Source organism: Myotis nattereri (genome assembly GCF_964212035.1).
Source record: "Myotis nattereri genome assembly, chromosome: 4".
NCBI classification, from domain to species: Eukaryota; Metazoa; Chordata; class Mammalia; order Chiroptera; family Vespertilionidae; genus Myotis; species Myotis nattereri.
Window position 1 is genome coordinate 81,844,548 of NC_138079.1, and position 13,698 is coordinate 81,858,245.

The window sequence follows — 13,698 nt, forward strand, 5'->3', positions numbered from 1 at the left end:
AGGGCCCTGACTGGAAATCGGGGTCCAAGAACCTGCCACTACCTTACTTAGGGACCCCGGCCAAGTAACGTCTGCTGACTGGGCCTCAGTTTCCCCATCCAGAGAGAGCATTGGGCTTTGCTTCCTGATGCTCCTTCCAGAGCAAATATTCCGGGATTCTTTGCATGCCCCCTGACCACCCTCTCCACCCCCCTCCCTCCAGAGAACTGACCCTCCTCCTGTGCTTGGGCTTTCATCTGGTAACAGTTGATTGATTACACTTGTCTGTTTATACGTCTGTCCATCACTCTTACCCCGCCCCCAATAACAGCACCAACTTGACTTTGACTACCCCCAGGGCAGATTTGGTGTCAATTCGGCTCTGTAACCTGAGTTTTTATCACAGAATTTGGCACCTAATAGGGCCTCAATGCTGTTTGCTGAGGAAGAAAGGTCCTTACAAGGGCCAAGGCTAAACCAGGAAGTCTTAGATCAGGGGCAGGGTCTAGGCCCAGTTCTTTTGACAGATAGGCTCTTGGATGAGATAACCTTGCTGCCAAGGGCTGGAAGGAGTGTGGTTGGCATGACCCTTGTGCTTCCTACAGGGGGCAGGGTGGTGCCAAGGCCATTGTGTACAATTCTGGATCCAGCCTGGGCATGAAGGTAGAGCCAAGAAGTCAGCCCCTTTGGTGGAGACGCATAGCCAGCTCATGAAGCAGCCAATGAACACCAACCATAGAAGGGGAAAGCAGCTGATCAGAGCCAGATGGGCCATGAAGACCTCCTCCTGGAAGAGCCTGGTGTCTCTCTTTGGGGCAGAGGCAGGCATAGGTGGGCCGAGTAGATATTACCAGGTACCAAGGTACCCTTTGAGCACCCTTACTCTAGCTAGGCCAAGAGACATGGAGGCTGGGTTGTTCAGCCCTGGCCCCTCTGAGTATCATTTCCATTCGCAATAGATATTACCAGGGACCCTTGGCTCCTCAGCACATATGCCCTCCACCCCTGCCGGTATAGCTCCCAAGCCCTCAGCACTAGGTTCTGTCATCCAGCATCCTTTTCCTTCCAGAGAAGGCAAATGAAAAAGAAGTTTCCAGGTTCCCCAAATGTCCAGTATCTTTTCTATCCCCTGGGTTTTCAGAGTGTAGAACAGATACTAGGTGGAGGGGTGGGTGCCCTGGCAGCCAATGCATAGTACTCACACCTAAGGAGACACCGGACCCCACCTTTTCGAAGCCTTTGCTTGCCACTTTGGCGGCGGTGGTAGGGGTAGCAAGGCAAGTAGGCAGAATACTAAACTTGGGAATTAGGACCTGAATGTGAATTCTGCTCCTACCCAGACTCTGGATCTAAGCCACTATTTCTGACTCCAGGGGAGAGGCCAGCAGGGAAGGAAGAAGACCAAGGGCTACCATTTCTTTCCCACAGGCGCTCAAGGCCCTCTATACTTCCCACTGTTGGTCCGGGAGTGTTAGGAATAAAAAGGGTCTGGGTTGGGTGGATGCCCACCCCCATGATGTTGCTGTCCCTAACCATTGAGGCGCAAGTCCCTGGGCCAGACCCCTTGTGCTGAGCTGGACCCTTCCTGTCTGGCTGGTCTTGAAGTCCAATCTTTTTTCCATTTCCCTCTCACCTCCTCCAAGCCAACTGGCTGCCATAATCCAAGATGCTGGTAACTGGCAAAGTGAACACGCTGGAATCAACCCTGATGTGAACTTGCTGTGAGGCCTTAGAGAAGGGACTTACCTCTGAGGCCTCAGTTTCCCCTTGGGAAAATGGTCACAACGGAATCTTTCTAACAGGGTGGGCCTGTTCAGGGGTCGAGAGGTTCTTTTCGGAGTACAGATGACTCACTGTTTCCGCAGAGACAAACAGGGTCGGAGGAGTGCAGGAAGCCTCGGGCCCCCCCGTAACATGTCCCCTAAGTGCCAGGACGATGGAGGGTGGGAGGAAGATGCTGCTAGGTAGGTGGCATATGGTGCCTTCCCTCAGGGGAAGACTCTGGGGGCCGATCTCACCCTTACCCACCCATCCCTCCAGGAGTCCTTATGAAAGGATTGCCATGACCCTGCCAGAGGGTGATCCTCATCCTCAGCTTGGCCAGGCCTCATTCTTCGGGAATTGAGGAAGATACGGGCCCAGACACCATGGATCTCACTGCCAGATAGGACTGGTGGCCAGGGACCACCACGCATCTCTCAAAGCCTGTTCTGTGTGAGTCCTGTCACTCTTGCCTGGAACTATTCTCCCCTCTTCCCTCTCCTCTCTCTCACAGTCTGGTTAATGTTTCTTTCTTCTTTACAGTCAGCCCAAGGCCACCACCCCCAGGAAGCCTCCCCTGAGCCTCACCCTGAGTCAGGCGCACTCCTCTCTGGTCCCACAGACCCTTGTTCCTTCCTTCAGTTTGGGTTGTGCCAGCATGTGCTAAGGCTGGGGCTACCCTGATGGGCAGAGCTCCCCATCCATGGTTCAGCTTGTCCCCTCTCGGGTCTGCCTGCCTCGACCCTGGCATGGATACTCAGACAGGGCCTGGCACGGAGGAGTGCTCAGCAAATGCTTGCTGTGTGTGTGAATGAATGGATTAGTGAGTGAGGCTAGGCCTCACCTGACTCTGAGCCCTACTCCCAGGAGCCCCTCTGCTCCTTGGTACCACCTGCTCCCAGATATCTTTTTTTTTTAAAGTTTCTTAATTGTTTTAATAAAACTTTACCTCGGGTTCAATTTATATGATACCTAAACAACCATTTGATTCAGTTAATTTGGAGAGAAAAAAGTACAATGATATTGGGTGATCACTGACTTCCTAGCCAACATCTTTTCTTTTTGCTTACGTAAGAAATTTTTGAGGTGGAAAGACAAGGGGAAGAGAGCAGCAAGGGAGAGTGTGGTTGCCTGAGCCTGGTATTCCTACAGATAAGAATAAGTGAGCATCTGGGGCAATTAGCCCCTCCAGCTCAGCATTTGAGGATCCTGTGTCTGGGTGCCTGGTCGCCTCAGGTACTCCTTGAGGAGGGGCCTCCACTCCTCCATCGGACCAGCAGCACTCTCTCCCTCCATGAACAATTTCCTTGTCTGCCCTCCTAGCACCACCAGGATTGAAGAATGTTCTGAGATGGTGAGCTACTGGGGACTTGCCCCTAGGGTCAACATGGGGGAAGATGAGCCCTTCTTTTATCAAAGATGAGGTCCAGGGAGGCCTCACAGGGTTGGGATGTCAAACTTCTGTAGCTGCTTCTAGGTGGGAAGAAAACAGTTTAAAGGGCAGAGATGGGGAGATGAGCTCTTTGAGGACCTACCTCTGTGGCTGGATGAGCACTGGGCTGGAAGACGCAAATCCCAGGACCTAGCCTAGTTCTGCCCTAACGTTGGGGATATGTGGCCTCCACTGATTATTCTTTCTGGATCATTCTGCACATTAAACTCAAATTTGGAAGGTGGAAGGATGCAGGGGGAAGGAGGGAGCCCCTTTCTAGATTGGGTAGTGGTCCAGAGAGCAGAGGGTTAGCTGAGAGTTCCTTCCATCCCCCACAGAGACCTTTTAAGTAGAACTAATAAGTCCAGTGCCTACTCCTGCAGTTCACTCCCCACCCAAAGCCCAACCACCATCACACCCCAAAACGGAGCTGTGGGATTTAGTCCTGGTGTCAGCTGCTGCCCCAAAGTCCTGCAGCTCCCACCCTCAAGCTCTGCCTTCAGCCAGGGCAGCACCTGCAGGAGCCCAGCAGGCCCCAGAGGATGGGAAAGGGCTCTCTTCCCAGGCCTGACCTCAGCCAGAACTTCCTCCAGGATCCGGAGGGCAAAGGCCCAGCACAGGCCCCTCCAACAAAGATTTATTGCTCAAATCACCCCAGGGGCTGGCAGGGGTGAGGGGTGAGAGGCTTAGCAGTTACTCCAGACAACAGAAATCAAATTGGCTCAACCACAGCATAGAGTTCAGGATGGGAACACAAACTTGGAATGCTAAACCACACAGAAATGCATTCAGACAACAAAATGAGAGAGCATGAAGGAGGATTGGGAGGTGGGGGTGGAGGTGGGGTGGAGAGGAAGAAGGAGCAGGGAAGGTGGGAATGAGGGGGGAATGAACCAGAAAAGTTGTTGTTGGGGGGTGGGGGGAGGTAGTCAAGAAAACCAAACGACAAACCAGGAAACACAGCTTTGTAGCTCATTTGGAGAAAATGCAAGTTACAAATGAGTAGTCACTAAAATAAAGAAAGAAAAGGGAAGGGAAGAAAACCAACCAGAGTGAGACTGAGAGAAAGAGGAAGAAAACCACATTCAAACCAAGCAGAGTGGCAGGGCTTATCTGGAGATGGGAGCGAGCGAGCGCACAGCTGAGCTGGGATACCTACCTTCTCAGTGGTCAGGGACGGGAATGCAATAATAAAAAAGAAAAGAAGGTCTCCGCATTGGGAATGCAGAATGGGGAAAGACAGTGACTTTGAGCTGCGCTCCCCTCTGAGTTGGCATATGGCAGCTAAGTGTGGCTTTTGGTCTAGTCCCAGGGACGGCAGGGGCCTCCTGCCCAGCCATTTCTGTTTGCTTTCCCCCTCCCACCACACGTTCCAATAGCCAAGCTTTTCTTAACTCTTTAAACAACAGAAAACCTCCAGAGGGCATGCAGGAAGCAGCTGATGGGAGCAGAACCACAGGGCGGGTGAAGGAGGGGCTCGCAGCCTGGGGAGAGAGGCCCATTTCAGGGGGGTATGGAGAGAAAGGGACAGAGAGGCTCAAGGAGAGAGAGAAAGAGAGAGAGAGAGAGAGAGAGAGAGAGAGAGAGAGAGAGAGAGAGAGAAGCAAAGACAGGAGGAAGAAGGAAATAGAGACACAGAGAAAGGTGGACCCAGCCAGAAAGAAGGAGAAGCTGTTTAAACAAGGCCAACCAGAGTGGACAGATGGGGTGAAGTGGGAACTGTGCATTTAAAAGGGAAGGCAACCACAGATTCAATGTGGAGGACTGATCCTGCCTCAAGTCAACCTTATTCCCTTGCCCCCTGGCTTCAGCACCATTTAGCAAAATTCATCCCTCCTGCTTTCTGGCTTCAGCCCAGAAGAAATGCCAAGGTGTCCCTTCCTAGTCTCACTTCCCCACTCCAGCCATGGTCACTGCTCTCCCCTGGGGTGTCGAGGAGAGAGGCCTGGATGAGACAGGCCAGGCAGTGCCATGGACACCTCTTCTTGGGGTCACTCTAGGCTTCCCATTTTGAGATGAACTTTGAACCAGAGGCCGAGGCCAGAGAGCCTGGGGGCCTTGCTCATGAAGCATCTCAGCAAATGGTGAGGCTTCCCTCAACACTTCCAATGCTAGGGCCAGGGGGAGCCAAGGAAGGGGGCCCCACTCCTAAGGCTGCAATCCCTGCACACCCTCTCTGGCCAGTTCACTGGGCTTTGGGCTCAGTATCTTACTTTTCTACCCCACATTGCGTGACCTTGAGCAGCTTCCTTTCCCTCATTGTGCCTCATTATTTCTTTCCCCACATGGGGGTGAACTGTGAGGCTTAGGGTTCCCCAAGTTGCTAAAGCTGCAGTCATATAAAGTTGTGCAACACCAGGCTCACCTATACCCTGGGGAGTTCAGAGAGCCAACAACATCTAGAGGGGTCCCCAGGGGAAAGGTAAGAGCTGAGGCCCCCAGAATCCGCTTCCCAAATCCTCCTTCTCCTCCGCCTTCTCCTCCTCTTCCCCTTATTCAGGCTCCTGAAGTGTGCTTCCCATTGACTACCATCTCCACATCTTGGCTGTGGCCGGGGTCTTGAGGTTAGAGGGTCTCCTTTTTAGGTCTGCCTCTAAAATGCTGTGTGTCTTGAGCTGGTCATTTGATCTCTGTGAGCTGCAGAGAGCAGTAGGCAGCAGAACCCAGAAATCCCTTTGGGGGTTCAGCCCTGGCCTGGGATGGGACAACAAAGAGATGTTGGGAGCCAGCATCCTATGGCCTCAGTCTCAAAACCAGGATGGATTTTTTTCTCTCTCTTGGTTGGGAGTGTCTGGCTTTGAAGCCCTCACCTGAGCTAAACTCTCTCCGGTGTCTTCAGCACCCTCTGCCAGGCTGGCCCTGCCATGCCCAGCCGTCATCTTATGCTAGACAGAACCGAGGAGACACAGGAAGCTCACTGCTCTGGGAAGGCCCCTGGGTGACTGGGACAAGTCTCTCCCTCCTTGGGTCTCCAGCTTCTCTCCAAAGTTCCTTCTAGACAGGGACCCAGAGTAAGGTCTGCACCACTTTTGTTCATTTGAAAGCTGAGGCAGTTCCACCAGTGCCCTTTGCCTGGGGTTGAGGGAAGGGATGGCTGCTGCTGCAGATTTGGCAGAAGCTGTTGGCCTGGGAAACGATTTTTTAAGTGTTATCTTCCCTTTTAAATTCTGATTACAAAGGAAAAATAATTATATAGAGGTATGTATATGATTAATGTTCACTGAAATTCAAACACCATTTCTGCATTAGGAGGAGAGGCTCCCACAGTAACGCACAAAAGCAAAATTCTAGAACAACAGAGAAGATAGAAAAAAACCCAGAGAGATAGTTTGCATTTCTGTACATTACAAAAGAAAAAAAAAGGAAAAGAAAATACAAACAAAAAATGAAATGAAATAACAGGAAGAGTTACAGAAACTTCCCCACCCTCTTCCCTTGCCACTAAACAAGAAATGGAATCACAATATTACCACGTTTCAAATGGGAGGCTAAAAACAAAAACAAAAACAGAAACATAGACGGGGTTAAGAATGGTGAGCTTTTCTTTTTCCATTTGTCTCTCTCTCTTTTTTTAAAGGTGAGAGTCCAAGAATACCACCCCCAGAGCTTTTCCCAAAAAACATTTTTGGTTAATGGCAAAGTCTATGACCCCCATCTCACCTCCCAGGAGGCAAGCGAGAACCAGCCTCATCTCACTTTAAGAGAGGCTCTAAGGGCAAGGAGGGGATCTGGGTGCAGGTGAGAGGCAGGGGATGCTCAGCAGTCTTTGAACTCCCAGAGCCCAGAGGGTAGAGAGAGAATTGGGGGACCATGTTTTGTGAAAGGAGTAACGAAGTGCTGCCTCCCAGGAAACTCCCAGGGCAATGTCAAAATGGAGTCCCACTTTGGGAGGGAGAAGATTGGGGTGCTGCCAAGGCTTCCTCCCCAGGCCAGCGGCTAGGCCACCTTCCCTGACTGCTTACTCCTAGGGTCTACCTGGTTGCTGTGACCATTTTGTCTGCACATGCCCAGGGCCCTTGTGGGGGCTACTGCTTAGGCATCCAAGGCTGGGGAGGGGACCAGCAGTGGGAAGGGGCCTCCTTTCCACCCTGACCTGGAAAAACACGCCTTTCGGTGCCTCCAGGAGAAGGCGTTTGGGGCACCGTGCTGTTCAGGCTTTGTGCCCATGGGGTAGGACATTGGGCATCATGTCTCAGACCTGTCCCTGTCCTGTTTGCCCTCAGCTACCTCTGCGTGCTCTCTCCCACACCCAGGACAGATCCAGAGACACTGGTGTGATCCTTCCCACGTGGCCCGACCAGGCCCCTCAGCGCTCAAAAGCCTGGCACCCTGTCCGGGAGGGGCAGTTTCCACACAGGTAACGTCCTTAAACAAAAATTAACCTTGAGACCAAAAGCCTTTCGTCAGGTGCCCTTTGACTTTCCTTGCTGAGGTCCTGGACTAAGGGTATTTGAGAAAAGAAAGGGAGTGAAACGAAAACAGCCAAAAAGCAAAACGAAACTGACATGTACAGGTTTGCTGCTGAGACCTGAGGTCTGGGGAGGAGCAGCGCTCCCTCCCTGCTAGGGTTTCTGGGCTGCCTGTGGGGTGTGTGTGTGTGTGTGTGTGTGTGTGTGTGTGTGTAGGGGGGACGGGACCTGCAGACTGCCCACCCTAAGTCCCCTGTGCCCGCCCACTGCCCCTGTCAGTGCTGTAGTCCCTTCTCCCTGAGGGGGCCTCTACACTGTACTCTAATATCAACAGACAAAAATGGGGCTCCAGGCCTCTCCTGGGGTCTAGGAGAACCCCTACCATCCAGCTGCGAGCTCCTACAATCACCACACCTGCCCACGGGTTTCAAGAAATCTGTGCGCCTCCTGGAGAATGGATGAGGACAGTTTTTGGGATGGTGTTGGTGTGGTCTCCCAGGGAGCAATGGGTACCCTGGGAGGTGCCTGAGGAAAGATGGGGAGTGGAACCCCCAGGTTTGAGACATCTGTCCAGATGAGGGCAGTGGCTGGGAAAAGGACCTTAGAAATGCAGCTCTGTTGTGGCAAGGGGACTGGGGGGGGGGGGGCGGCGGGGGTGTCTAGTGAGGGGCTGAGGGGCAGAGAGCACTCAGAGAGGGGGAAGGGCTTGGTGAGGAGAGGGAGGCTTAGGGCCCAAGTGATGCCCAGGGGAGTCCTGTCTCAGTGGCCACGCCCCCTCCCTCCTCAATATGCCTGGGGGAGGGAGGCCAGAGATCTTGGCTCCTCTTCAGCTCCTTACCTAAATGGCTGAGTGTCGCGGTGGTAACCCTCTCTGACCTTCACTTTGCCAAGCTCAAGGGTGGCCCAAGCCTGCAGCACCCCCACCCACCCACCTAGGCCACTAGAGCCAGGTGGGCATAACAACCAAGCACTCCAGGCCGCTCCCATTCAAGGGAGGGCGCAGGGGAGGGGGAAGCGGCGGCCTGAGGAAGGCGTGCAGCGCCCCCGCCCCGTTACACGCTCACTGCCTCCCCGCGCGGCAGCGACTCCCCCGCCCCAGCAAGGCGCAGCCCGCGCGCGACGCAGGAACCCTCTGCAAAGCCAGGCATACGTACATCTGGCGGGCTCTGCGCCAAGCCCGGGCGGCCCCCCTGCGCTCCGCTCCGCTGCCGGCTGCCTCCGTTCTGCTGGGGCGACCCCCATCCGCTGCCGCCTGACAGGGAAGGCGATCGGCTCCCGCTGGACCGCTGGCTGCCCGTCTTCCGACCTTCGCCTCGGGGCTTGGGGCTCAGCCTGGGGCAGGGGAGGTGAGGAGAGCCGGCGTGGGACGCTCCTCTACTAGAGGCCGCTTCCCGCAGGAAGGGCAGCTCCCTACCCGCCTTTGCACTGGGCCGGGAACGTTTCTATTTAGAGAGCCAAGCCCCACGCACACTGCCTTGATTTCCATTCAAGGTCTGGGATGCCTAGCCCAGTTCCAAGTTGGCACTGGCACTGCCCTGGTAAACTACCCACTGATTAATTGCTGCTTGTCTACCAGCCTGGCTCCCCAGCCTCGAGTATATTTAATACGCAGAAAGCCTGGCTCAGCCACAACCGGAGTGCTCCCAAGGGCCCGGGACCTACCTGCTGGGCGATCTGGAATCACTGTCCTGGGAGGAGAGTGAGGGGCTGTGGGAACTTCCGCTGCTGTGGCGATGGGACCTCCGGCCTGGGGACTCGTGTGGCCTGGGAGAGAAACCAGCCTGTACCTAAGTTCTGTTTCCTGATGGAAGCCACAGCTGACCAATTTCCCCTCCCCAAGTCTCCTACAAAAATAACACAAAGGCTGTCCACACTGGTGCAAAGCCCAGCCAGGCCCCGTGGGTCATTGGTGGGAATTAGGAGAAGGTGCCTTTTTCTCCAGATAGCCCCAGCCCCCCAAGACCTCACTCATCCCTCAGCTGTTGTTCTTGTGACCCTGGGAGAGGTTCAGGGGAGTTACAAGGACTGAGCTTGAAAAGACCCTGGACCCGGAGGCAAGAGGCCTGGGTTCCAGTTCCGGCTCTGCCACTGACTCGACTCTGGAGGGCTCTTGGCTTCCTCTCTGGGTCTGAATGTTTCCACCTGGGCAGGGGGTACAAAATGAACTACCTTCAAGAGCCTGATTCTGTGATTCCAGGGGGCCGGGTTTGCTGTGTGGGAAGAAGGGCTGAGGAGCTGGAAAATGGGGAAGAGTGCTCACCTCTTCCTCTCTTTGTTCTTCTCTTTTCTTTTGCTCTTGGGGCTTCGAGATCTACAGAAAGCAGAGGCTAGGTGACAGCACAGCCTGAGTCAGGCAGGGGAGAGTGAGCCTCCAGGGAGCCCAGCTGTCCTATGTGTGAACCTGAGATTTGTTCCTCCCTCTGACCCGAGCCTTTCTGGCAGATAGGGAATTGCCCATCCCACTCCATGCTCTGGTTCCTTCAATTCTGCCAAGTCTGTTCCTTCCTTCTCCAGTAGATCCTGGCCCATGATCACCTTCTGCCCGGGCCCTAACTGCTGCTCCCTCTGGGAGTGCTAAATGGTGATGTGGCCACAGACCCAGAAGGAAGGCTGACCTGCCCTTACTGGTATCTTCTGCATCAGTCTTGGGACAGGCCCCTCTGATGAGTTATCAGGGTGGGGAGTGGCCCTCCACACTTCATTTGTGTTCCCTATGCCCTAGGTCTCCTCAGATGGGGCCGCCCAGACAGAGCCCAAGCCTCCTGCTTCTCTGTTCTCTAGACTGTGGCCCAGCCCAGGGTCAGTCACCAGGGGCTTAGAAAATAAATGCTTTCCCTTGGGTGTGATTTTCCTGCCCTTGGGCATGATCTCCCTGCTTTTGGATTACTCCTCTGGACCCCTATCCCATCCCGTCCAGCTCTCTGGGGTGGGCCCCACAGCCCCATTCCTGCCTTTGACAAAAGGATTGAGAGCCTTCTGATTAGCCCTCGAAGGTCTTACCTCATGCCGGTCCCGTAGGCCTCTCAGCCCCACCTCCCTGATGCCACCAAATTCTGACTCAATCCTCTAGTCCTGAACAGATGCTTTCTTCTGACCAAAAATGAGGTGATGCTAAGAAACACTGGGAGGTATTTCTCACAGGATCAAAAGAATGGGAGGCATATCTGGGACGGGACGGGGACGGAGTGCAGGGGCAAAAGTTTGGGTGAAGAACCCATGTTGTATGCTTGGGGCCTCAGTCTCCCCATCTGGAGCTAGCTAGCCTAGCTCATCTCTAGGTCCTTCCCGGGACTGACAGGTGCTTGCCAGAGGATCTGGACAAGCTGATGGGACATACTGAGGGCAGCAGGGGCCAACACTGGCCTAGAAGGACTGGGGGAAGGGAAAGAGGAAACTGGGGAGATGGGAGGGCCAGGATTAGGTGTCCAATTAGGCTCCTTCCCCCCTGGCAGATGGCCATGGGCAAATACACACCGCAAAGATGGGGCTGGGGACTCTGCTCCTCCTCAGGGCTGCTGGGAGGGGCTCTGGCTCTCATGCCAACCGCAGGGATGTGACTGCCCCACATCTTTCCCTCCACGCTGAGTGTTCTACTTTCTCCACCCCTGCTTCTGCCTGAGCTCCTATCTTTCACTTCCTCCTGTCCTCTCTCCCAGTCCATCCTGAGTAAGTCACTGTCCTGCTTCAAAGGTTCATGTTGGCTCTCAGCCCTGCCTTGGTGGAGGCCATCTCCATAGCAGTCAGGCCTGTTGGGGGTTGGCATCTGCCCCTCAAGATTCTCCACCTCTAGCCACAGCCCACCCACTCTGTCTCTGCCAATTGAGGCATCCTTCTATCTGGCATGCCCTTTTTCTGCAAATTCTGCCTTCTAACTGACACCTCTACGGACACACCCCTTAGACACTGGGCCTGCTGTATTGCCTGGAAATTCTTGGGGTCCCTACATCAAGGCTGACTCATGGGGCAGGCAAGGATTGCAAATCACTGGTCTTCATTGTCCTCCCCCCGACCCTCAGTCCCCTGCCTGGGGCTAAGAAGGAGTCCCTGGAGGGGGAGGGCAGAGCAGGGCAGGATCCTCAAAACCCCCCTCCCATCATGGCTTCCTTTGGGCTTTGGTCTCTGCAGGGGGGCACCAGCCTCTAACCATATCCTCCTATCACACCGCCACAGGGCACCGCTCACCTGTGCCGTCTCTTCCTCCTGGACCCAGAATCAGACCTGTAGGGCCATACAAGGGTTCTTTTGAGTCCATCTGGGGTGACTCAGGGACACCCAAGCAGCACAGCCCTGGTCCTGGGCCCCATGGAAGTGAGAGGAAGCCCCAGGAGAGGGGGGTACCTGTCTTTGCGGTGCTTCTTCACACTCTTCTTCTTCTTGCGCAGGGGTGAGGAGCTCCCACAGCTGCGGACAAAGGGGTGGGAGGTGGACTCTAGTGAACTGGGGCCTGGGAGGTGGAGGGGCAGCTGGAATGGCTAGGGAAGGCTGGGTGCCTAGGGCTCAAAGCTGGGAAGGGGATTCCAGGCCATGAAGCCAACTGCCTGCTGTACAGAGTGAACCGGGCCCAGAGGGTTGGCAAGGTCCCTGAAGGTAGTTGATGGAACTGCCCGTGTTATCCCTGGCCACCCTTCTAGCCTCCTTGGCATTGTGAGAGGGGGCTGTTCAAACCAAAGGCTGCAATAATGGGAGTTCTGGCCTTGGTGGGGAAAAGCTGCTGGTGTCCAAGGTCCAGGCGCTGAGGTCCAAGGCCTCCTGCCTCTGGAGATGGCCTTGAATCTCACCCACCCACAGACAACCCCCCCACCCCAACCCTTCCTGGTCCTTGCCCGCCTTCATCACTGACCTGCACTCCGAGTCTAGTCTCCTCTTTTTGCTGAGGGCCAGGGGAGAAAGAAGGACAGACAGTTGGACGGGGTTAGTTGGGTCCCCAGACGATTGCCAGGGTCTCACTCAGGACAGGGGAGGGGGAACCACAGATGAGACCCTGGCAAACCCCTCCAACCCAGGCCACTCACAGAGGGGTGGGGAGTGCAGGGCTACTGGGGAAGGGCAGAGGGGTACCCATCAGGTGGACGGGGTCAGTGTGTCTAGTTCTGGGGCAGAGAGTCTGAGAAAGAGGCCAGCGTATCCGGTTCTGAGGTCTGGGGCGGGTGAGTGCCGATGTGGGGACTCAGGGAAGGTGGTGAAGGGGAGGAGCTAGTGGAGTGCGGGCCTGGTAAAAGGAAGGGGGTTGAGTGAAGGCGGGGTCAGTAGGGGGAGAGCACTCGTTAGGGGCCGAGGCTCAGCGAGGGCGGGCTCACAAATGCGGCGGTGGGTTCCTGCAGACTCCGCGGGAGGGGAGACCCACCGCGCCCCTCCCGCCCCCCCGCAGCCGGCGGCGCTCTCACCGGCTCCTCCGGTGGCTGCCTTTCTTTTTCTTCTTCTTGGGAGGGGGCGAGGCCGAGCTGCTGGACCAGTGCTTCGTCCTGCGGGAGAAGGGGCGGGGCGGGGCGGCGGTGAGGGGGCGGGGCGGCGGTGAGGGGGCGGGGCGGCGGTGAGGGGCGGGGCGGCGGTGAGGGGGCGGGGCGGCGGTGAGGGGGCGGGGCTGGCGGAGGTGAGGGCACGGGGCTGGGGGAGGTGAAGGGGCGGGCCCTCCCGCCCACCCGCCCACCCGCCCACCCGGGCCCTGTCCTTCCCTCCGCGCCGGGCGCTGACCTGTAGCCCCGGTGCCCGCGGTAGCAGGCGGCCGGGCAGTCGCAGTCCACCGGGCCGTCGTCCTCGTCGAAGGGCGCGTACTCCAGGCCTGGCTCGGCGCCCTCGGGCAGCCGCGGTGTCTCCGCCACGCTGCCGGCGATAGTGACGCTCAGCACCGGCCGGGCCTTCCCGCCGCCCCTTTCTCAGTGCAGCGCCCCAGGCCTGCTCCGCCCCAGAGGTCCAAGGGAGGCGGGGTGCGGCCGGCTCCGGGGTCTGCAGCCTCGACCCCTGGACGGTCAGGCGGGGATTTGGGGAATCCCGCGGGGAGCCTTCCTTACAGGACTCCCAGCCTTAACGGTGCCATATTTTGTGAAAGAAAAAAGAGCAGGGAGCCCTCCCCGTCTAAGTTCCCTCTACAAGCTCTCCCTCTCTCATCAGTGAGCCCCC

At 56.1% G+C, this 13,698-nt stretch overlaps 1 protein-coding gene across 2 annotated transcripts in view; it reads right to left on the bottom strand.

Annotated features, from left to right (window-relative positions):
• Positions 1–13,698, bottom strand: part of SRRM3 (serine/arginine repetitive matrix 3) — a 60,543-nt gene that overhangs the window by 14,805 nt on the left and 32,040 nt on the right. For both annotated transcript variants that reach the window (XR_013995835.1, XM_081088680.1), the window contains exons 4-11: positions 13,273–13,401; positions 12,966–13,043; positions 12,422–12,451; positions 11,920–11,982; positions 11,764–11,799; positions 9,842–9,892; positions 9,244–9,345; positions 8,736–8,913 (exon numbers count right to left, since the gene is read on the bottom strand). Coding sequence is in view for 1 of the 2 variants with exons in the window: in XM_081088680.1 (XP_080944806.1) it covers positions 8,736–8,913; positions 9,244–9,345; positions 9,842–9,892; positions 11,764–11,799; positions 11,920–11,982; positions 12,422–12,451; positions 12,966–13,043; positions 13,273–13,401 (667 nt within the window). In the remaining variant the exon portion in view is untranslated. The remainder of the gene's footprint in view (positions 1–8,735; positions 8,914–9,243; positions 9,346–9,841; positions 9,893–11,763; positions 11,800–11,919; positions 11,983–12,421; positions 12,452–12,965; positions 13,044–13,272; positions 13,402–13,698) is intronic.